Source organism: Sceloporus occidentalis, unplaced genomic scaffold (genome assembly GCF_023333645.1).
Source record: "Sceloporus occidentalis isolate IW3139 unplaced genomic scaffold, rSceOcc1.0.p SCAF_38, whole genome shotgun sequence".
NCBI lineage: Eukaryota > Metazoa > Chordata > Lepidosauria > Squamata > Phrynosomatidae > Sceloporus > Sceloporus occidentalis.
In genome coordinates this window covers 2,527,355-2,552,572 of record NW_028317018.1, presented here as the reverse complement: position 1 = coordinate 2,552,572, position 25,218 = coordinate 2,527,355, and the positions used below count along the sequence as shown (strand labels likewise).

Genomic DNA, 25,218 nt, shown 5'->3' with positions numbered 1-25,218 from the left:
ACCTCCCCTATGTACGCCACTGTCACAATGTCTGTTTTGTTATTTTACACTTAGGAGATGTTTTCATTGTTTCAACATATTCTTGAGGGGAGATGTAGAGAGTCACATAATCTGTCAAGACATAAGATATTTTTTCAGATATGAAGAAAGGTCATCTGAGGTTTTGAAAGCTCATGAGAATATTTTGGCCCATTTAGAGGTATTACAAATACAAACATCTAAAGACTGCCTTCTCTGGGAACAATATGGTCATACCTACCTTTTTATGATGGTAAACAGTGATTTTTTTTTAAATTTAAAAGGTAAGATATTAATATTACTTGTGTTAATAGGCTAGAGCAACCCTATCAGTCAAGCTTTTGTTTTCTTTTTACTTTTACATGTAATCTTTCTTTTACATTCTTTTCTTCAAGAAATTGAAAAACACAAAAAGTTTTCATAGCAAAAATACATAGAAATGGTCCATATATCATATAATTATATATGTTTGGGCAAAATTTTATATAAATATTGCAGCAGATAAGCAGAATTATTGAAATATATTTTGATGACAAGGAGACGGATATATATTAAGAATTAAGGTAATAAATGAAATACAAAACCTTAAAGAAGTAGTACATAGGAGCATAATGACAATTATTGAGGGGATTTGTGAAGTTTATAAAACACCCTCCACCTTTAGAGTATAAGCAATCCAAGCCGCCCAAACTTTTTTATAACTGTGCATGGTATTACAGTTTGTGATATTTTTCCATTTCCTAGATAAAATGCATACTCTCGCTGACTTCCTGCAAAAAAGTGCTGATGTCTGTCCATTGCTTGGCAATGGCATGTTTGGCAGCAAGATCTACCCCATTTCCAAAAACACAACATCCGAGGAAAAGTGAGTCTGGAAATGTGAATCCACAAATGAGTAAAATGGTCTTACCCACTAAAATAAGTGTGATTGAATTCTCCGAGTTGAGGAGCTCTGTTAGTATTGTTACACCTCTGGCAGACAGACAGACTTGATCCACATCCACAATAGCTCTAGATAATACAACAATCTAAAGAAAGACATACCCATTAGGAATATATTATAAAACCAGTACCGTTTTGGTAGTCTCTTACTGAGCATGCATCTCATATGAGCAGGGATTAGTTGCAATTTCATAATGTTTATTTAAATTTTCACATTCATCTGTCCTCTTTGCTGGATAAACCTTCCAGGTAGAGCCCTGCGCGGGACTGCTTTTTTAATCCCGCTCCCGCTGATTTTTTTCCCAATCCCGTCTGCTCCTGCAATGTGGGTGTTGCACTCCCGCCCGCTCCCGCCACATTTGTGGTCAATCCCGCCCGCTATCACCACATTTGTGGCCAATCACGCCCACCCCCTTACCTGAACTGCAGATTTCCTGCGCAGTCCCGCAAGGCTGCCCTCGAGTTGCTCCCTCACAGCATCTCTTCTCTTGCTCCGCCCAGGAACAAGGCGGAGTCACGGGAAGTAATGTCACATCACGTGACTCCGCTTTGATCCTGGGCGGAGCAAGAGAAGAGACACTGCAAGGGAGTAGTGATGGGAAGTTCGGATCATTAAAGTGAATCGGATCATTTCGATTCGTTCACTGAAATGATCCGATTCATGATCCGGATCTTCGGATCACTCAGTGTGTCTGCACGGAGTTACTGTTTTCCAGTAACTCCGTGCAGGCACACTAACGATTGGCCCCGCCCCTTTCATTATGAATCCTCCCCCCTGCCTCCAGTGATGTCAATGAAGGCAGAGAGTCGTTCAAAGATTCGGATCTTACAGGGATCCGAATCTTACAGTGATCCGGATCACTGTAAGATCCGGATCATTGTAAGATCCGGATCTTTGAACGACTCTCTGCCTTCATTGGCATTGTAATCATTCAGAGAATGTCACCATACTGTTATAAATAATACATTCATAATCACTGCCCCCAGGATTTACATTCCCCTTTACCTGCAACTGCACCTTAAGCTAACTTTATTACATTAATTAAATTAACCCTCACCATTAAATTAACCCTAAACACCCCATCAACCATGACTGCCCTAAAATTAACCCTTAACACCCCATCAACCATGACTGCCCCTAAAATTAACCCTTAACACCCTATTAACCATAACTGCCCCCAAATTAACCCTAAACACCCCATTAAGCATAACTGCCCCCAAATTAACACTAAAGACCCCTTTAAGCATAACTGCCCCCAAATTAACACTAAAGACCCCATTAAGCATAACTGCCCCCAAATTAACCCTAAACACCCCATTAAGCATAACTGCCCCCAAATTAACCCTAAACACCTCATTAAGCATAAATGCCCCTAAATTAACACTAAAAACCCCATTAAGCATAACTGCCCCCAAATTAACCCTAAACACCTCATTAAGCATAACTGCCCCTAAATTAACACTAAAGACCCATTAAACATAACTGCCCCCAAATTAACCCTAAACACCTCATTAAGCATAACTGCCCCTAAATTAACACTAAAGACCCCATTAAGCATAACTGCCCCTAAATTATCCTTAAACACCCCATTAAGCATAACTGCCCCTAAATTAACACTAAAGACCCCATTAAGCATAACTGCCCCTAAATTATCCTTAAACACCCCATTAAGCATAACTGCCCCCAAATTAACACTAAAGACCCCATCAACCATACCAATTTATTAGGTAATTTATCTGGAGTACATGCAATTAATTTAGGGGCAGTTATGGTTAATGGAGTATTTAGGGTTAATTTCAGGGGCCGTTGTGGTTAATGGGGTCTTTAGGGTTAATTTCAGGGGCCGTTATGGTTAATGGGATCTTTACGGTTAATTTCAGGGGCAGTTATGGTTGATGGGGTATAAGGGTTAATTTTATGCTGATGATTGAGGGTTAATTTAATTAATTTAATAAAGTTAACTGTAGGTGCAGTTATAGGTAAAGGGGGGCAAACTCAGGGGAATCTAAATCCTGGGGGCAGTGTGAACATTATTAATGTATTTATTTATAAAAGTATGGTATCAGTGATTTTCTCTGAATGATTCGAATCTCTGTAAGATTCGGATCCTTGTAAGATCCGGATCCCTGTAAGATTCGAATCATTCGACTCTTCGGTTCATTCGACTCTTCGGTTCATTCGACTCTTCGGTTCATTCGACTCTTCGGATCATTCGACTCTTTGAACGAATCTCTGACTCTATGAGTCATCGTTCCTGTGAGAATTAATGAGCTGTAACCTGACCCCAGAGTGCTCTGCAGATGACTCACAGCTCTAGGATCAGGTTACAGCTGCATGATGATTCACAGACTGAACCGCTACAAACGAATCGTTCAGTCTAGTGAACCGACTCATCCGGATCACTAAAAAGAACCGGATCAAATGAACGATACGTTCATGATCCGGACATCACTACAAGGGAGCAGCGCGAAGGCAGCCTTGCGGGACTGCGCAGGATTACCGGGAACTGCAGGCACTGTGCCTGACCGCCCGCTCCCGCCCGCCACCCAAGCAAGACCGCACGCAAGTTTTTTGCAGTCCTCTACTTCCAGGCAACAGTTTCTCAGCATCCATGTCCCAGTTTAGTGCATCTCTCTTTATGCACACTATGTGTGGAGTTTAAAAACCTAGTGAGAATGCTTCTAGTAACCAGACTATTTATCTATTGTTGTGTAAATTCTGAATTGCATAGAGGAAACTAGATACTACATCCGTTAAAAAGAATCAGGCTTACATCATGAAGGGAAAAATATTACAGTAATTTAAATACCTGAAATGCAGCCATAGCTCTTTCTGTCTCAATGTTTGACTCAAAGAAAGGTTCAAAGACTGCAATCTCAATACCTCCAGTCTCCAAAATGTAAAACTGCTGCAAGCTACTGTTGTAAGCAAACAGAGCCAGTGCATATCCAGCTCGTAAGCAAATATTCTGAAATAAATGATAGGATTTTTTACTTACTAAAAATGTTAATATGTTGTCATAGATAAAATTAAAAAAATTATCATCTACACATATCTTCTCTTAAACAAGAGTGTTATGGATGGTCAAATGCTGACTGGTAGAGAAAAGTACCGGTTAAACATTAGTTTGTAGCATACACGAGCTCTAAAGAGACCTGTCTGACATAAACCTCTTTTTTTCACCCACATCTACCACATTACAAGGTCCAACCTGTAACTACAATGTCATATCTAGTACAGACTTCAACTACATGAATCAAAAGCATAAGCAAAGAGCTCTCAAAATGTAACGGTGGTAGGAATATGTTTGCGGGCCTGTGAGTTTTTGCCTGTGTACTCCCCGAGCTGATGGCATTTGGGGTTGGGTTCTGTGTATTGAGAACGTCTGTTAGAGGAATGTTGATAGAATTAAGGATCTATATAAGTTCTATGTGTTTGAAATAAAAGTGTCCTTGCTTTACTGCACGAATTGTGGTTTGACTGATCCGTGGATAGCAGTAGCTATCCGTATGAGGGATGATATCTGGGGTCTCGATACCTCGTCCTGCCCGGGATCATGGCAAGCAGCAGCGGCTCCTCAGCCCTCAAACAGGGGTACCCAGCCTTGGGTACAGTGTCCCTGTAACACCTCTTGACTTCCCACCACACCAACTGATTTAAAATTATTTTGACAGCTTTAGAAAGTGGAATGAAGAAAGCGTACAATGGTATGTGGTAGAGAAAGTTACCAGTTATGATAGTTTTGTCTTTACTAAATAAAAACAAACACTCTCTTTTAAATCAAATTTCTCCAAACATTACACTGATTAAAACAAATAAAAAGCACCTGCTACAGGTATTTGTTAATGAAAATGTTGGTTAGGGGATTTGATTACAAGTGTAGCATTTAATTCCCCCTTCTATAGGGAAAAACAATTATTAGTACCTTATCTGAAGCATAAAGAAGATCCAGAACATCAATGTACTTAAATCCTTCTTTTTCATGTAAATAGGTTTGCAAAGTGGAATTTCTCAAGACAATGCAAGCAAGTGCCCAAGCTGCTTCAACCTGTTTGTTTAAACCACAACACGAGAGGAGATGAAGCGTTTCTCATATTGGGAACAAAAACAACTTAAGGGTACTAATTCTCTAAAAACAAGTAAATACATAAATTGGAACTATCCACAGCAATAGGATATACTACTAATAAGTCCTATAAATTCTGGTCTATATGACCAAGTACATAATAGTACGTCCTTCAGTTTTTGCAATGGCGGGTTGTTTCCCCGCTGATCCAAGGGAGATCAGACTGTCATTAGGTATGAGCCCACTAGCACTGGTTACACAGGAATAACAAATTATGACCAAACAGAAGTTCGGATATCCTATGCCAGCATTCTCAGTACTGACACAGCTGGAAACTGTTAACAGTAAAAATGTTTCTGAAGGGTTTATCCACAGGCTGATCACAGGTACTGCAATCAGCAATGCAGGCAAATGTTGCTTTGTGGTCAGCAGCAATGGGGATCAATGTAAAACGACAGTGATATTACCATGACATCATAAGGGGTACTATGCATGCGGTACCAAGTCTTTAAGGACCCCAAAGGGATCTCCAGTCAAAAAAAAAAGGTAAAATAAGTAAAAATAATAAAAAATAGAAATAAAAAAAAACATTTAAAAAATATATGCCCCTCCCACTAGAAATATATATAAAAAAAGTCCAAAAATAAAGAAACACATTGTAGTATGTAAGTAAGCAAAATGCATTCATGTTATTCTACTTAGTAGCACTTAACTTGATGAAGAAGTCCTAAGAAAAATTAAAAAGTCTTTTACTGTTTTTACATATATAAATTACGTGGGTACGCTAAACACGGAAAAGGGGACTCATGCTTTAACAAAGATTTAGTAAAAAGGGCAACAATGTCATTAAGAGGGGTAAAATTCTTAGTCACAAACGGGGTAAGAGTGATTTTAACTCTGCCAATGACTGAAAATAGAAATAGTCTCTTCTGTATTCAAAGACAGCACTTATAAAGCTCAGTTGATGATGTCCGAGATGAGAAACAAAAAAAGATTCGAGTGATCATGTGACTCAGTAGGTAACTTAAGTTGACATTTGCAACAGGCCACAACTGCCATAACAAGAGATTTTGCCTCTTGCAATTAAAAAAAACAAGTTCCCAAAAGAGCTCTCCAAACACTCCTTAGAACTCTGAGCTCCTCCTGCAGGTTGAGTACAGGTATTACATTCAATCATGCAAGTCAATGGAGCCCAGCTTACTAATGACATTGTGGTTAGTAAACTAAATATTAAAAAGAAATAATAAAAAAAAAGTCCTAAAATTAGCACTATATCTTCACAGAAATCCTTACATGGATAAAGAAAATAATGGTAACTAAAGAAATCCTTTCTTGTCTTGGAAACAAACAATGTATAACTTGTGTTATAAATTACAGCTAAACATGAGTAACACAGAAACAGCCATTGTCATGAAGGGTACAGAAAATAAAAAACAGCTCTGTCCTTAAGACGTTAAATAATAAACCTTCAATCCATAAGTATAAAACTTAATTGTTATTTTCCTACCTTAATTGTAAGGGAACTATGAGTTTTCAGAAGATGAACAAGAGTTGGCAGTGCCTGCTCCTCCACGATTGTTTCCTGGCTTATCTGATTGTTTATATGAGCAACACCTATTTAGAGAAAAATATTATTTTCCTGGATCATCTTGTTTCCATGTAACACTTTCTCAGGTCTGTAGTTGGATTACACCACAGAAACAGTACATATAATGTAAATAAATGAGTCCAGCAGAGATACTTTATTACAATCACTATAGCCATATATTGGTGCATGTATACCATGCCCTAGTGATAGCTGACATTTTAGTTTATGGTTTAAAATAAGGGATTCTTCTATATTTGAACTGCAAAAAAATAACACATTTCAATAAGCACCATTCTACGTTTTTGTCACCAATGGAAAAAAAACATACCAATACACATGGTTCCCAGGGCTTTTATAATGCTGAGAAGAGTCCCTTCCTGCACTTTTGAGTTTCTTAAGAGTCGTACCAGAGGTCCAATGCCATTGCCTTCACATATCTGGTCTTGGTGCTGTTTGCTGTCTTTACACAGAGCAATCACAGCTTCTCCACCTTCAAAATAGTCAATATACATGTCAATTATCTATGTTAGGTTGACCAATGATTTGTTAGAGGGCAGAGAACTCACCAACATATTGCATTTTATCAGATGGTGACAACAGCATGTCTATGATAAAGTTGTAACCAATCTGTTCTGCCATGGTTTTCTGTTGTTTTCTTGTTTGACCAGCCAGTGTCCAGAGGGCTATACATCCTTGTTCTCTGACCTCCAACTGAAAAACCTGGAATGGCAAAATATTATTATTATTATCTTTTATTTATATAGGGCCAACAGTTGAAACCAAAACAATATGTACATTGGCATCTTTGCAACATAAAAAGGAAATTTGAAATACAGCAAATGTATTAAACTGGATTTATTTCTAACACAAAACATATTCACAAACCTTAAATTCCTCAAATGGTACACTGAGCAATCCCATACAGAAACATGTTTTTGATTCAACTACTTGACAACTTGCACAGCAAGTTTAGAGCTCCGAGATGTTTCTTTGTCTCAAGTCTAAACTTTATTGTAAATATTGGAAGGGTATATACCGTATATACCTTTGTGTAACATCCTTTTGGTTAATCTTTATTATTCAATATTACCTCTATGTGAAACTTGGCCTGCTTCAGTATGTAAATCAGCCTGGTTTTATTTGCTAAGTATTTATCAGCCAACTACTGGATATATTTGGCTGATATATACAGATCACTCCAACTGTGTTACTCCGGATAATCAACAAGTGCCAAAGTAGTTGGTCGCAGATGGCTTTCATCACATTCAGTAACAATACATCATTTTCTCCAACTTTACAGACTCACAGTGTTTGGTTTCTCTGGAGAGCTATCGTTTTGCTGAGGTATAGAGCCGGTTACAAACGTATTCCTTAATATGGAGGTCACAGGAGATAGTGGTTGCGCATACTGGAGAAGAAAGTCACAGTAATATAAAATGTGGCTGGCACCGTGTGGTAAAGAGTTAAGGAATGGGTACTCACACTGTTTGAATTTATTATATAAGGATTTCAGTGCCAGGAGCTCTTTTAGACACTCTGAGGAAGCCTATTTAGTAGGTGAAACGCGTTTGTGCTATTTTTATTGACCTTTTAATGGTTTTTAACCATTTCTGCTCCTGCTATCCTTTTATTGTTTTAAACACGCAAGTTTATATCCTTGGTAGGGATCATTCCACCTGCGCCAGAAGGTGTGAGCAATCCATTTATTGCTCACCATATTGTGAGTATATCGTGAACTGTTTTGATTTGTTTTATTCATTTTATATATACAGAAAGCACTATGCCTATTTCTGTTTAACTTTTTATGTGCACCTTATCCTGAGAACCAAAAAAAAGAACTACACAGGACTGCTGCTAAAGATATCCCCAGGCGAGGATTGTATCGCCCATGCAAGTTTTGTGGGACTAATTGCTTAAGTCCCCAAAAAATGTGAGTACCCATTCCTTAACTCTTTACCACACGGTGCCAGCCACATATTATATTACTGTGACTTTCTTCTCCAGTATGCGCAACCACTATCTCCTGTGACCTCTAAGTTATTTACCAAGCCAAGAAGAGGAAACCTTGGCGAGTGGGCTGCTGCTATTTATAGGACTATTTATTTTATTGCTGTTTTTATTGTTCTTAGCGCTTTTACCTTCCTATTTTTTGCTGTATTCCTTAATATGCAACTGAGCATTTTGGTTTTATTTTAAAATGCTGTTCTTCCTTACATACAGTAACTGCAAAAGGGAACTCCATGGGCTGGTGTCTACCTATCCCCTCACCTTGCTTTCCATCCCTGCATGCCAAAACTCCCATACGCTGAGCTACAATTTTATGTGTAGTCCTGCATCTTTCCATGATTATAGAACGTATTAAAAAATAAACTTGCCTTCAGCAGCTTGGAGATATGTTTTGTCACAGATTTGTCCAAAAACTCCTTTTGTATTGCTGGATTATGATCAGCAATCGCCTCTATAGCCATGGCGGCTTTTACTTGTATATTGAGTTTCCTTCCAGCCATTATGTTAATAAGGGAAACAATTGCATTTTCTTCTGCAATAGCATCCTGGATTAGTTTATTCCCTTCAGCAAATTTAGCAATTGCAGTTGCAGATGTGCTTACCAAAATATCTTTAAACAGAAACAAAAGCGCAATGTTAATTACAGTGCCTTACAAAAGTAAAGTATTCAGCTACCTTGGCATTTTTCCTATTTTGTTGCATTACAAAATGGAATTAAAATGGATTTTTATTTGGATTTCATGTAATGGACATACACAGAATAGTCCAAATTGGTGAAGTGGATTGAATGGATTCATTTACTGAATCCACACAAGTTATATATTGGGTTTTTCTTAGGTCAAGAAGAGCTTCCTTTAGATACCATTATTTTGATCATATCATATATTTTACTATAAAAAATTATAAAATATGGTGAAAAATTTTGAGGAAAAAATGACCTTTTCATACTTTGAAAAATTCTTTACTCATCTACAAAAGCTAATGAAAAAAACCTGCTAAACAGATTCTACAATTTGTCCTGGGTTTAGAAATACCCAATGTTACTATGGTTTTGTGGGGCAATAAGTACAAGTAGCATATTGCTATTTCAAAACCCTTTTTTATTTCAAATCTGGTCGTTTTGCCCCATGTGCTATTTGGGACATCTTTGAAGCCGGTCAGTTTAATTTACCTCCACCAACCTTATATGTGTGAAAACTAGACAACTCTTTCCATGCACTAATTCTACCAACAGTCTTTGTCAAACTTTGTGGTAATCATTTTTTTGTGTTTTTATTTCACACACATTTTACTTCAGGTATGAATTAACAGGTCCTGGTATTTGTCACCGTCAAACAACAGCCCAACATGTGTTCAGCAACATCTCCCGAGTACAGTGAGTACAGTACCATACCCATGCATGGGTTTGTTGGGTTGTTTGGGGGCTAAAAGACCACCTTTGTGAGGTATGTATTTGTTTGGAATTTGGACATCTGGTCATTGTGTGCGCGGCCAATTCGATTGACCCCATCAAATCTTTTTTTTTTTTTTTTAAACTAGACACCCCATGAGCATTTAACGTGCCAGTATTTCAATTCATTCCATGTGAGAATTTATGTGAAGTAATAGCGCTTATTTTAGGACTTGCTCGTAAAAATAAACTTATATATATATATATATATACCTGTGACAAAAGGTGTGGTAAAGTGATAGATGGCAGGTATATTAGACCAGCCTTGGTCAATAGTAGCCTGCTTTAAAATATGTCCCAGGGAAATATGTTGTTTGTTTACAAACTGCACTACTGTCAGTTTGCAAAACCTGGTAAGGGTCCCTGGGGCGGAGCACCTGGAAGAGCAGGGTGGGCCAGTGCTCCAACAGCACTAATTGCTGTTTTGATCCAGTCCAGAGCCTGCATTCTGGATAGGAGCTCCACAGGTGTGGACTAAGTAACAGCTCACCTGTGGCTGATTAATTAGCAGGCAGAAGGTTAAAGGGTTTGAGCCTGATTCAGAGGGGGAAGCCACTGTTATGCCAGCTAGGAGAGCTGATGAACTGAGGGGTGGTTTTCTCTCTGCAAAGCCATATTGATGGTAACTTGTGACCCGTTTTGTCCTAAGCAAAGACTGTTATTCTGCTTACAACTGCTGCTGTTTATTCCTTTTAAATAAACATTGAAGCTGAGCTGGATGTGTCCTGGACTTCATTTACCCTAGAAGACTGTGGTTACAGCCAAGATCCTTCACAAAAATCCCAAGGAAAAGGGAGGCCTGTCACATATGGTGGAGAATGCAGGCATCCACGTAAGTCTGTGGGTAGAAGTCAGTTACAGCTCAACATGGAGGATATTATCAAGGCTTTGATCCAATCCACCACTGTGCAACAGGAGGCTAACAGGAGAGCTACAGAAAACAGTGCAGTTCTGCAGCAATTGGTACTGACCCAGGCAGAGAATGCTAAACTCCTGGCCAAAGCACAAATAGAAAGCACTGAAACCTTAGTGCAACAGATTGCAGTGGCACAACTTGAGGCATTTAAAGTAACCCGTGAAGAGCAGCAAAATGCTACCCGTGCGCTACAGCAGGAGATCCAAGCTATTTCTGAAAAGCTGGACTTGGACCCTGAGGCGGGATCCCCAGGACCAAAGATGATTCGGGCAAGCCACTACCTCCAAAAGATGACTGCATCAGATGATGTTGAAGCTTACCTTCTGGCATTTGAACGCACAGCAGAGAGAGAGAAATGGCCGGCTACCGAGTGGGCAAGCGTACTGGCACCATTCCTGAGCGGAGAGCCGCAGAAGGCGTACTATGACCTAGAGCCTGCAGAAGCAAGCAACTACAGAAAATTGAAAGCTGAGATCCTGGCACGTCTAGGGGTAACCTCTGCGGTACGTGCCCAAAGATTCCACTCATGGGCATTTTCCCAGGACAAAGCTGCAAGATCCCAAATGTTTGACCTCATACATCTGGCCCGGAAATGGTTACAACCTGAAGTCAATTCAGCTAGCCACATTGTGGAAATCCTAGTGATGGATCGATTTTTGCGTGGTTTACCAGCGGCCCTGCGTCGATGGGTCAGCCAGAGTGATCCACACACAGCAGACCAGCTAATTGCCTTGGTGGAAAGATATGTGGCTGCAGGAGAACTGTTAAGCCCTGCTTCACCAGATAAACCCCGCAATTCTAAGGTCAAGGATTCTGCAAGACTTGGTAAGACTGTTCTGGGTTTAAGGGGGGCTGAAGAACTGCAGCTATATTCTCAGGACACCAGGGACAATACTCCAGGACTCACAGGGTTAACCAGACGTAATAGGCCTGGGAGAGGAACTAATTGGGGGTCAGACTATGCTGTGAAGTGCTTTAGGTGCAATGAGGCTGGTCATATGGCTAAAGAATGCCCCTTGAAGGATGAACCTATGGAGTGCAATATGGGTGAAAATGAGGGAATGCATTCATTTTTGTTTAATTGTGTTGCGTCTATTAACAATGACTATGATAATAACTCTTATTGGTGCTATGTTAATGTGAATGGAAAAATGTCTAAAGCATTACTTGATTCAGGAAGTATGGTCACATTAGTAGCAGAATCTGTAATACCCTATGTGAAGTCTGATCATGTACAAAAAGTGGGAATTATCTGTGTTCATGGGGATAAGAGAGAGTATCCCACAGCAGAAGTAAATATTGGAACCCCGTATGGTTCTCTAAAGTACAGAGTGGGTGTAGTACCTAGACTATCCCAGCAGGTGGTAATAGGTAGAGATTTTCCCCATTTTCTAGAATTATGGGCCTCTGCAGAAAAGACAGGCCAAAGCTCGTCAGAAATTAACCAAGCTGATGAGGATTATGTGTTTCCTTTTGCCAATACCGAATTGGATTTTGACCATCGGGAGAGACACCCGGGAAAACCTTACTACCCTAAACCAGTACTAGTGGGGGACAACCCAGAACAAACTAGTGAGGAGCCGGCTAATACTGCAGAGAATGATGACTTATTGGACATAGGGATCAGTCCTGGTAACTTTAAAAGCGCACAGTGGGAAGATCCCACTTTAATTGCAGCCCGAAACAATATAAAGGTTGTAAATGGGGTTGCTGCTCAGCCAGGAGAAGCACTGTCATTCCCTTATTTTGAAACGTTAAATGACTTAATCTACCGTGTAGAAAAGAAAGCTGCAGATACTATTAAGCAGCTGTTGGTTCCACAGGCTTTCCGTAATATAGTATTGAAGTTGGCTCACAGCCACATACTAGGAGGACACCTTGGAGTTGATAAAACCAGAGAGAGAGTCCTTAAACGTTTTTACTGGCCTGGAGTGCTTGCTGCTATAACAAACTATTGCTCTTCATGCCCTGAATGCCAGCACAGGGCCCCGTTCAAGGCTTTCCGTAGTCCGCTAGTTCCCCTACCTATCATAGATGTACCCTTTGAAAGGATCGCTATGGACTTAGTAGGGCCACTGATAAAATCCGCTAGAGGGCATCAGTATATACTAGTCGTTCTGGACTATGCAACACGATACCCTGAAGCCATACCCTTACGTAATTCCTCTGCAAAGTCAATAGCAAAGGAGCTAATGCTGATGTTTAGCAGAGTGGGTATCCCCAAGGAAATCCTGACGGACCAGGGGACCCCTTTTATGTCCAGGGTCACCAAAGAGCTATGCAGACTCCTGCAGGTTAAACACCTTAAGACCTCAGTATATCACCCACAGACTGATGGTTTAGTAGAAAGATTTAATAAAACCCTTAAGAGTATGTTACGGAAAGTAATTGACACTGACGGGAAAAACTGGGATTGTTTATTGCCATATCTAATGTTCTCCATTAGGGAGGTTCCACAGGCCTCCACAGGCTTCTCTCCTTTTGAATTGTTGTATGGGAGGCATCCCCGTGGAATGCTGGATATAGCTAAAGAGACCTGGGAGCAGGAGAGCACACCCTACCGGAGCGTAATTGAGCACATATCTCAAATGCAGGATAGAATGGCTACTATTTTGCCTATTGTCAGGGAACACATGCAGAAAGCTCAGCAGGCTCAGAAAAACAGTTATAATCGTAATGCCCGAATCAGAGTGTTTCAGCCTGGAGACAGGGTGTTGGTACTGGTCCCTACAGTAGAGAATAAGTTCCTGGCAACTTGGCATGGACCATACGAGATAATCGAGAAAGTGAGTGACGTCAATTATAAAGTTAGGCAACCAGGTAGAAGAAAGCCTGAGCAGTTGTATCATGTAAATCTGCTGAAACCTTGGAAAGACAGAGAGGTCTTGGTAGCTTTAAAGCCTTCAGAACCTCCTAAGGCCGAGCCAGAGGTAAATATAGCCGAGACACTATCTATACATCAGAAGCAAGAGGTCAGGGATTTTATAAGAAGAAATAAGGATGTTTTCTCTGTAGTCCCAGGAAAGACTAATGTTATCAAACATGACATAGTCACAGAACCAGGAAAAAGGGTTAATCTCAAACCCTATAGAATACCTGAGGCCCGGCGGGAGGCTATTAACATAGAGGTCGAAAAAATGCTAAAACTTGGAGTCATTGAGGAATCCCAGAGTGACTGGAGCAGTCCTATTGTATTGGTGCCAAAACCGGATGGCACATGGAGATTCTGTAATGACTATCGGAAGTTGAATGGCATCTCAAAATTTGACGCGTACCCGATGCCAAGAGTTGATGAGTTGATAGAAAGACTGGGTAAAGCACGCTATTTGACAACTCTAGACCTGACAAAAGGTTACTGGCAAGTCCCTCTCACAGACCAGGCCAAGGAAATAACAGCCTTTTCAACACCCAGTGGCCTGTTTCAGTACACTGTATTGCCATTTGGGTTACATGGTGCACCTGCCACATTCCAACGAATGATGGACAGAATTCTTAAACCCCATACTCGCTATGCCGCTGCTTATTTGGATGATGTTGTCATCCACAGTACAGACTGGGAATCCCATCTTCCAAAAGTTCAAGCAGTGCTTGATTCTATCCGCTCGGCAGGTTTAACTGCCAATCCTTCCAAATGTACTATTGGCTTGGAAGAGGCTAAGTACTTAGGATATTCAATTGGGAGAGGATTGGTTAAACCACAAACTGCAAAAGTGGAAGCCATACAAAAATGGCCACAGCCACTTACGAAAAAACAAGTAAGGGCATTTTTGGGTTTGACTGGTTACTATAGGAGGTTTATTCCAGATTTTGCTACCATTGCTGCTCCTCTAACTGACCTCACTAAGGCAAGGTACCCAGTTATGGTTAAATGGAGCCCTGAAGCAGAAAAAGCTTTTAAAAGACTGAAGGAGGCTATCTGTGCCCAACCAGTCTTAGTAACTCCGGACTTCTCCAGAAGCTTCATAGTTCAGACGGATGCTTCTGATGTGGGCTTAGGAGCTGTCCTTTCCCAGGAATATCAGGGTGAAGAACATCCTGTGTTCTTTTTGAGCAGGAAACTAAACCCACAAGAGAAAAACTACTCTATTGTAGAAAAGGAGTGTCTCGCTATTAAATGGGCATTAGAGTCTCTTAAATACTACCTGCTGGGTCGGAAATTCCGGTTAATAACAGATCACGCACCTTTGACTTGGATGTGTCAAAACAAAGAGAAAAACTCCAGAATTACCAGGTGGTTTTTGAGTTTGCAATCCTTTAATTTCACAGTGGAACACAGGGCAGGCCTCAAACAGGGAAATGCTGATGGCCTTTCCAGAGTACATGCTCTGATATCCATGGTCGCTCAACCCCCTAGGTCTGAGCTGGGGGGGAGGATATGTGACAAAAGGTGTGGTAAAGTGATAGATGGCAGGTATATTAGACCAGCCTTGGTCAATAGTAGCCTGCTTTAAAATATGTCCCAGGGAAATATGTTGTTTGTTTACAAACTGCACTACTGTCAGTTTGCAAAACCTGGTAAGGGTCCCTGGGGCGGAGCACCTGGAAGAGCAGGGTGGGCCAGTGCTCCAACAGCACTAATTGCTGTTTTGATCCAGTCCAGAGCCTGCATTCTGGATAGGAGCTCCACAGGTGTGGACTAAGTAACAGCTCACCTGTGGCTGATTAATTAGCAGGCAGAAGGTTAAAGGGTTTGAGCCTGATTCAGAGGGGGAAGCCACTGTTATGCCAGCTAGGAGAGCTGATGAACTGAGGGGTGGTTTTCTCTCTGCAAAGCCATATTGATGGTAACTTGTGACCCGTTTTGTCCTAAGCAAAGACTGTTATTCTGCTTACAACTGCTGCTGTTTATTCCTTTTAAATAAACATTGAAGCTGAGCTGGATGTGTCCTGGACTTCATTTACCCTAGAAGACTGTGGTTACAGCCAAGATCCTTCACAAAAATCCCAAGGAAAAGGGAGGCCTGTCACAATACCGTATTGGCTCGGATATAGGCCGCACCCGAATATAGGCCGCACCCTAAAAGTTAGGTGCTTTTTTAATGGAAAACGTTTCTGCTCCCCCCCCCCGAGATATGCTGCCACTCTGTCCCGAAGATGTACCCCCCGGGATATGCTGCCACTCTACCCCCCCGAGATATGCTGTCACTCTACCCCCCCCGAAATATGCTGCCACTCTGTCCCCAAGATGTCCCCCCCACCAGACTCCACGGGGTCTTGCGGGGCCGGCGGGGGACATCTACACATAACACTTATTCAACTTCCGGTGCCGGCACTTCCGCCGTGGGAAGTACCGGCAAGGAAGATTGTTCGCGCAGACATTCACCGGCAGCGGCGATGCGAGCAGAAACAACCTCCGCTGCCGGCACGTCTGCAAGATGTGCTTTAAAAATCTCCCTTGCCGGGACTCCCCCCGTGGGAATTCCCGGCAAGGGAGATTGTTAAAGCACATCGTGCAGACGTGCCGGCAGCGGAGGCTGTTTACGTGCAAAAGCGCGATGCGCTTAGACAATCTCCCATGCCGGCACTCCCCCCATGGGAAGTGCTGGCAGGGGAGGCTGTCTGAGCGTATCAGAGACTAGGATACGGGTCCCCTGCACCGCTGCGGGGGATCTGTATCCTAACCCCGCTGGCTGCCCGGCCCACGGAATTGCATGTCCCGGGCGTCGGGCGCTAGACCCCGAAATAGACTTAAAGTGGGGGGGGAAAGTGCGGCCTATATTCGAGCCAATACGGTATATATAAATGTTATTTTTTTACATTTTGTTGGACCTGGATAGTTCCCCTGATGGTGACATCACTGGGAAATTACCATTTTTTTTCTTTTCGTATTTTATTTTACTAATCACATTGTGATTAGAAAGCATGGTTGCACTACATGCATGGTTGACTTGTGACCACTTTTCGAAGCGAACACATTGCGTCCTGAGATGGGTTTTTCGGTGTCACTGAAATGCCTCGGTCGCTTAGGAGGTGAGATTAAGGGTTGAAGCAAGCCCAAATCCACAAATCCTTAAAATTGTATTTTGATTTTCTTTACCTGATTTGGCAGATAGAAAATCCACAAGGAGTGGGATACCACCAAGATCTTTGACTTTCTGTTGGTTTTCTGGGTGTTTTGTACATAAAACCCGGATACAGTTTATAACATTCACTAGCACATCTTCCAATTCTTCGTAGAGAAGCTGGACCAAGGGAGAAATTCCATCCTAAAACAATTTCACATATATGAAAAAATAAATATTAATCCCATTGACATATTTTTGTCTCAGTGGATCACTTTAATGGGACAAATACGTTTCTCCGGTTCATTTTTATGATATTTTCTGCGCACCTCACTGCTGTAGTTTTACAGTTACACTATACTCCATGCTTCTGCCTTTATTGTTTCCTATGGGTGAAGTTAATTTCTCAAAGTAAACATCTCTGATAAACAATAATGTTTTTATTGCTTCTATTAGGTTTTATTATTTTTTGGTACCTCTGTACGGTATTTTCACCAGCACATCATCACTTTCCAGAATCTTAGCTTTCCATTAATGTGTTATAAATTAAAAGTATTGTACTATTTAAGAGCACTTTAGACACTAATATGAGTATAACAAATATTTGAAGACCACTGTGCATTGACACCAATGTTTGTTTTTCTGCACGCAAATTAGTACGTGCATGGATTTTTATTGATGTCAGAAAATTAAAATTCATGTACATGTAAGTTTAGAGACAACTAATATAAAGTATGTGATTAATTGCCAATGACTTTAAAATGTCCAAGTTTTCCTTCCAAGATCTAAAGCCTAAGTAGCTGAAATGATGTTCTTGACTAGGCCATGATACCCCAAAGCATTTATGTACTGGCAAATATCCATATTACTTCTCTAATTTTGAAAAACGAAATTAAAATTAATAAAAAAAATAAAAAGAACAAAAAATTACTCATAATCGGTGAGTACCAGAAAACATTACTAGCCTGTCATGGGCTCCATGTATTATACAAAATATTTTAGGCAATGTGCTTCTTTAGCTACACCTTCAAATGTCTTTGTGTAATTTAGTAGATAAATAAAGTCTCCAGGCACTCAAGAGTTCCAACGTCAGGCAGATTTATTGAGAGAAAGAACAATGTTTTGACCTCACGATGAGGTCTTTTTTTGTGTAATTTAGTAACCTTACCATTTCTGCAATGACATCTGAATTATTGTCCACCTGGGCAATATCTGAGAGAATAACGGCGCATCGAGACTGTAGTTCTGGCTGGCGGGAGCGTAGTAATCGAATCAGGACTGGGATGGCTCTGGATTCAACAAGAGCTTTTGAAACTGGAACATTGTTGGAAATATTGCTTAAAACCCCTGAGGCTAAACACTCCAGATTACTCTGACTGCTGTTTAAAAGCTCAACCAGACAGGGGATACTTCCTGTAATTAGGAGATACAAAAAATAAATTATAAAAAAAAAGCAGAAGTATTATGTGACAAGTTATTTATCTGTCTAAATGTATATAGGTTAAAAAGTTTATTCACTAAGCTGGGAATAGTTCAAAATTTCATAAAAACGGTCAGATATTTAAAGCAAATTTTTTTTTTTAATATGCGAAAACTATAGGTGGTTTGAATGAAGTTATCCTAAAAGCCCTGAACTTGACAGTTCCCCCTTAAAATATGCATTGTTCATTATTTCTTCTAATAAGGCTTTTTTTGCAGGTGAAAGTTATTGGGGTTCAAATCAAATCAAATACCACCAAAAATGTATGGATCAGCGCATCGGTTCCCGCAGTTTAACTCTTCAGGGAATTGTGTTGCTATTTAGGTATGTACCAAAACTCCAGTACTTGTATTTCAGTAATTATTTCTGAGACAGCTTACATATTTATAAACACTTTTATATGTGGTTGCCAAGGACAATCATTGAACCCTCACCTGCTTTATAAATGTCCTCCCAGTAGCTTTGCTTAACTACACAGAGAACCTCCAGGCACCTGGCTGCCATTTCTTTTCTGTGTGAGTCTTTAGACTTTAGCATATCTGGGGATCAGCAACAAAATAAAGGCATTTTAATACAAACATCACACTTACTTACCAAAAATAGAGGCAGAGCAGCAATCAATTTTATAGATGGTAACAAATTATATATATATATATATATATATATATATATATATATATATATATAGCAACAGAGAGCCCCAAAGAATTTGGTGAAGCTGTAAAACCAATAATTTTGCATAAAGTACTTTGAGTCACTAGTGGGGAGTATCCAGAAGAGCAGAGTTGGTTCTCCATCCCACTACCAGGCTGTTTATACACTCTAGAGCAGGGGTGGGCAATTAATTTTCCCATGGGGCCACATGAGAAATTGGAATGGTTTTAGAGGGCCAGACCTCTACAAACTACAAACTCCGAAGCCTTGTCCATTTTGTTAACTTATGTGCTGTTTAATAAAGTTATTCAAGCCTACGTCATTGGTAGAGGTGCTTGAATAAGTAAGGCCTGAATAACTATTAGCACAGCACAGAAGTGAACAAAATGAACAAGGCTTCGGAGTGCATACCGTATTTTTCGCTCTATAAGACGCACCTGCTGATAAGACGCACCTAGATTTTAGAGGAGAAAAAAAAGGAAAAAATATTTTGAGCTAAAAAATGGGCTAAAATATTTATTACAATAACTGAATAAGCTATGAACACAGTAAAACACACACAGACACAGTAAGACACACACAGACACAGTGAGACACACACAGACACAGTAAGACACACACAGACACAGTAAGACACACACAGACACAGTAAGACACACACAGACACAGTAAGATACACACAGACACAGTGAGACACACACAGACACAGTAAGACACACACAGACACAGTGAGACACACACAGACACAGTAAGACACACACAGACACAGTAAGACACACACAGACACAGTAAGACACACACAGACACAGTGAGACACACACAGACACAGTAAGACACACACAGACACAGTGAGACACACACAGACACAGTAAGACACACACAGACACAGTAAGACACACACAGACACAGTAAGACACACACAGACACAGTAAGACACACACAGACACAGTGAGACACACACAGACACAGTAAGACACACACAGACACAGTGAGACACACACAGACACAGTAAGATACACACACACAGTAAGACACACACACACAAACACAGTAAGACACACACACACAGTAAGACCTCCCTCCCTAACCCCCCTTCTCAGTATCTCCCCTCTAACTCCCTAACCCCCCCTTCTCAGTATCTCCCCTCTAACTCCCTAACCCCCCCTTCTCAGGATCTCCCCCCCCCCCCCGGTCACTTACCTTAAACTCCTGTGTTGGAAGCGTGAGGCGTTTGTCTCGGGTGCCGGCGCTTCACTGCTGATCGCCGGCGTCTGACGTCATATGCCGGCGCCCAGCGTAAAGCGCCGGCACCCGAGACAAACGCTTCCAACACAGGAGTTTAAGGTAAGTGACCGGGGCGGGGGGGGGACACCGGACTCATTGGTGAGTCACCAGAACACTCTTTGCGGGCCGGTCCGAGCTATTCAGCGGGCCGGATGTGGCCCGCGGGCCGTGCTTTGCCCAGGTCTGCTCTAGAGTGTGGTCTAGATTTTCACCTGGATCAGGGGTATTGATTGGGGACAACCAAGCATTTTAAGCAAAGAATATGTCTCAGACTCTTTCCTACACCTAGAAGACTGTCCAATGTGAGATCATATTATATCACTATATATATTGGCTTCCAATTAACACAACTTTTTTTTTCAGATAGTAAAGGAACATATGAAATTGTGCTTACCGACAAGGTGGTGCCACACGTCAAGCTCTTGTATATTTAGTCCAATAATATATTTCAGGATATTTGTGTGAAAATAGAGAACAGCCAAATGAATAATATTGTTCCCCGAGCTGTCTGTTTTTTTCCAATCTGCACCAAGGGACAAAAGATACTTAAGGGCTTCCAATGCCCCAGAAGTAACTGCGAGCAAAAGTGGTGTGGACCGATATCTGCGTGCAGAGAAAATGTCCAGTCAACAGCTGATTTTCAAAAGTATTTCTCGTGCACCCTCTGTGTATGTATATTTCCTTCATGTCTCATGGCGAACACAAAAAAAGCCCAATACAGCCCAAATATATACATTACTTTATTAAATAATACGTTTACTACTGTGTTTTAATTGTGATGTCATCCTTTAGAGAAATGTAACTGGCAAAAGTCTACTAAATATTTTTGAAAGCATTCTGAAAAACTCAGACTACCTTCTTAAGCTCCTCTTCAATAATAAATGCAAGTAGCCTTACTTACTACAGAAGTACTTTTCCAGAGTTCTAATTTAAAAGAATATTTTGCTGCTGACATAGTGCTTACTCACTCAGATTTGGTTTCCATTTCCACCAGTGTAAGGTCTTTCCTACAGAGTGCTCGAATGCACGGAATGGTGCCGTAGAAGGCAGCGAAATGAATGGCCATCCATCCGCGTTTGTCATGTAGCATGTAATCTGCTTTCATGGCCAGGAGGCAGGACAGGACTTCTAAGGAGCCACATTGAGCTGCTAGGTGTAAGGCTGTTGGTCCTGCAGCAAGATTTACAAGTTTGAAAATTCCCATGCATATCCACAGATATTGTGTAATAATATGCAATGCCATATTGTAAAATACAGGTATCAATGACAAAAGCCTAATAATTACATGTAGTAAGCAGGCTCCAAATAATCAGGATGATGTGATGCATTCTACCACTGATGAGATATGCAGCTTTGGGTTAGTAAGGTTGTGACTAGCATATGGAAGATGGACCCTCAAAGGTCCCCTCAATTTGTACACAGCAATAAAAATCTGCTGTGTCTTCCAAAGTACCGTCAACACCGGCCCTGAAATACCCTGGAGTTTGGGGCCATTTTAATTTTTACTTCTACTTCAGGCTGTTTCAGCCTCCACATGCATTTCACCTGTTTTATAGGTGTTTAAGCACACTAGCCATAGCCTAATCTGAACCAAAATGTCCCACTAAATTATGTTTTAATTTGAAACAAAATTATGTTCCCGGAAATTATTTGGCTATGATCTCTGTAGCTGAAACTAAATTACAATCATAACTGTAAATTAAGAAAATAACCTGTTCTTTCCACAAGCGATCCCAAACTCGCTTTTGTTCGTCTTAACAAAATAAGAAGACTTTGAAATCATAATCCTGCAGTATATTTGTATTGTATCGGTAACTACAGCCAAACTATTTAATAAAAGCACAGGAGTAATGGTCAGAAAGTACTGATTTTAATTAACCAAAATCTTTTGGTGAACTAGTGTAACAAAAAAGAATTACACACGTAGAAGGTAAAGAGAGGGTAGGCAGCAGCTTACCTTGACCAGAGAGATGGTCGCTGCGCCTTTGATTCACATTCAAACCAACTTTCACTATCTGAGATACGATTGCCACGCGATTGTGGATGGCAGCGTGGTGGATAAGTGCATAGCCGGCCACATCAACAACACTAAGACCAGAAACTGGTGTTTTCCGACAAAACGTATGAAAAATTGCAGTTAGTCCTCTCTCGGCAGCAGATTTTAATCCAAATGACAGATTCTGAAAGACAAACACAAGTTTCTTGTAAGATTGAAAAACAGATGGCTGATTTGGGGGGTTCATCTTATTATTTATTGATTTATGTTGAGCTATAATATATATGTATATACTCAAGGCATGTACAACAAGCAACTAGACAACCTGTCTATAAAACAGTACATCAAATAATTTGGAGAAAGGTCCTGCTCTAATGAGGTTACAATCTACAAGAAGGTGGAGGTATGTACCCAAAGAAGGAAACGTGCCAAAACTTAAATTAGATCAGCCAGGCAAGTGAATACCAGTGTGATCATTGTTCTAATAAATGTTATGACTAGACATAGACTAACTGAAGATTAGGAAGGTACGAGAAACTCCCAACTAGGAAATGTAGTGGTTGGTAGGAGGAGGAGAGGTTGGTTAGTTGATAAACTTCCTTGAAGAAGTGAGAAAGAGACCCCTGGAGACGTATAGGCAGAAGGGGTTACATGACCCAGCCATGCACTCAGGAAGGAACTGGGGGAGGATTTGGGGTCAAACATCGGTCAGCGACTCAGTATCACCTGGGTGGGATTTATTTTGGAGGGAAAATATACTGTATAAATTTATGTGAAATAACCATATTCATTATTTCAAACTGATATACAGAGGAGAGAAGATTCCCGCCCTCCCTCCCCGAGTCTAGGAGTTCAGCGGAGGACGGCTGCATTGGATTGCGTTGGGATCTGGCGGAGTGATCCAGAGGTTTTTAGACCTTGATCTAGTTTGTGTTAGAGTGATGCCCATACAGGTTTTCTACATTCAAGGTGTTTATTGCCCCGACCCATCGTGTCCTGAGTTTTACAACTACCGGTGGTATCTGGCGGGGCTGGTGTCGTCAATAGGACCATTAAGTTATGGTCGGTTCAGTTTTAAATTCAGAATTTTAAGACGTGTACATTTCTTTAATACTGTTAAATTTGGAGTAATAAACAATGTCGCGGCATTTAGTAAATAAATGCCGTGGCCAATTCTAAATCCAATGTGCCTCCGTGTCATTTATTGGGTGTTCGAACAGTTTATACACAGTGCCGTAATGATAATGTGTAGTGCATGGGTCATGTTTGAAGAACTGGAGATCAGAGGAGAGTGTAATAAGCCAGGGCAGGGCATTTCATCGTATTGGGGCAGCCCCTGAGAAGTCTTTATACGAATTACTGTTTTGTGCTCATGTCCCCATGTGAACCAGCAGCCGAAATATTAATTACTTTACTGTAAAGCATGTCTCTGTGTGGGACTAAAACAACTACAACTTGGCTCGGAAATGGGAAGTTCTCATAAGTCACGCTAGCTTTCTTCCCCCAGACCTGCCCCATATGTCACCTGTCCTTTTTGTTCCCTTGAATTGATTCCTTTCCTGAAATATGTTTTGGCTGCTTATCTATGTTCATGCGTTTTATTGTCCTCCTATGTGTATAAAGCCCTCTGTTTTCCTGTTTCTCCATCTTTTTGCATAAGAGCTATTCATTAGTCTGTTAGCTGCCTAGAGGCTTAGGGCCACCCTTTGTACTGGGAAGCAGCTGTGTCCTCCTATTATTTAGTTGCCCATAAGTTACCCCTTTATTTTTTACATGCGTAGCACATTAACCACTTTTGCTTATTTTATTTACCAATGTCAATGTAAGTGGGCGATCTACAGACTCTTTTGGCATATAACCCTTACTGTTCATTACTCAATGGAACACAGAACACTTACCTAACCCTTCACATATCGTACCTTGCATTTAATGGCTTTATTGTAACCAAATTTCTTCTTGAATTGTTCATGGAGCTGGGAGTCCGTTAAGGGAAGCCTTTTGGGTTTCAGATTGCTTATTAATCCATTCATTGCTCCCCACCACTGTGTCTTTACTGTTGCCTGATAGAAATCTTCAAGCTGGATTCCAATGGCATAGTAACTATAATACATTTTAAAATAGAAATTATACTCCCCAAACCCTAGCCATTTGATATTGATTCCAACATTTCAATATTTATATGCCCAGTTTAGCATATTTTTTTTTTTAGAATATTTAAAGATTCAGAAACATGTTTATTCCTAAAATGTTGAGCTTGGAAAAGACTTGCTATTTGCATTGCAACTCCCTTCCAGTAATTAGAGACGGATTAACAGTCAGTTTATGTAAATAAGTCAATCTGAGGACATCACAAAAAAGAATATTGTTTTCCAGGTACTCAAAGATGATGCCCATCATGCTGTAAATTCCCTTAAGTTCTTTTATGTGACATCATTATATTGACAGTGTCTGGGACACTTTGAAATGGCCCAAAACAATTATTGAAGGAGGGGGGCAAGTACATTTCCAGGCACAAGATTGAAAATATTGGTGTTTTTTGTTAAATAACTTGTCTAATACATTTTGTTATATAAATTGCCTATAGTAACTGACCTCTTTCCATCAATCTGAATGATGGGTATGGGATAATGTTCTCTGTAAGTCGTATCAAGATTTTGTAGCTCATTAATATGATTTGCTGTTGTGATCACTATATCTTCATATGCTGCCTGAAACACGTAGAAACACTTTATTCAGTAAAGACAAATATTCTAATTTATAATTTTCCTTATATATAATAGATTTAAAATGTTAAAATCTTCTACCTTCTCACCA

General features: G+C 40.5%; 1 protein-coding gene across 1 annotated transcript in view; it reads right to left on the bottom strand.

Moving 5' to 3' along the window:
• Positions 1–25,218, bottom strand: part of LOC149290624 (ankyrin and armadillo repeat-containing protein-like) — a 48,688-nt gene that overhangs the window by 14,236 nt on the left and 9,234 nt on the right. The window contains exons 4-18 of the mRNA XM_089488427.1: positions 24,997–25,112; positions 24,324–24,504; positions 22,288–22,588; positions 21,377–21,578; positions 20,803–21,011; positions 18,905–19,009; positions 18,159–18,403; positions 17,026–17,194; positions 8,991–9,232; positions 7,182–7,335; positions 6,944–7,105; positions 6,535–6,641; positions 4,887–5,009; positions 3,771–3,929; positions 929–1,046 (exon numbers count right to left, since the gene is read on the bottom strand). Coding sequence (XP_089344553.1) covers positions 929–1,046; positions 3,771–3,929; positions 4,887–5,009; positions 6,535–6,641; positions 6,944–7,105; positions 7,182–7,335; positions 8,991–9,232; positions 17,026–17,194; positions 18,159–18,403; positions 18,905–19,009; positions 20,803–21,011; positions 21,377–21,578; positions 22,288–22,588; positions 24,324–24,504; positions 24,997–25,112 — 2,593 coding nt within the window. The remainder of the gene's footprint in view (positions 1–928; positions 1,047–3,770; positions 3,930–4,886; positions 5,010–6,534; positions 6,642–6,943; positions 7,106–7,181; positions 7,336–8,990; positions 9,233–17,025; positions 17,195–18,158; positions 18,404–18,904; positions 19,010–20,802; positions 21,012–21,376; positions 21,579–22,287; positions 22,589–24,323; positions 24,505–24,996; positions 25,113–25,218) is intronic.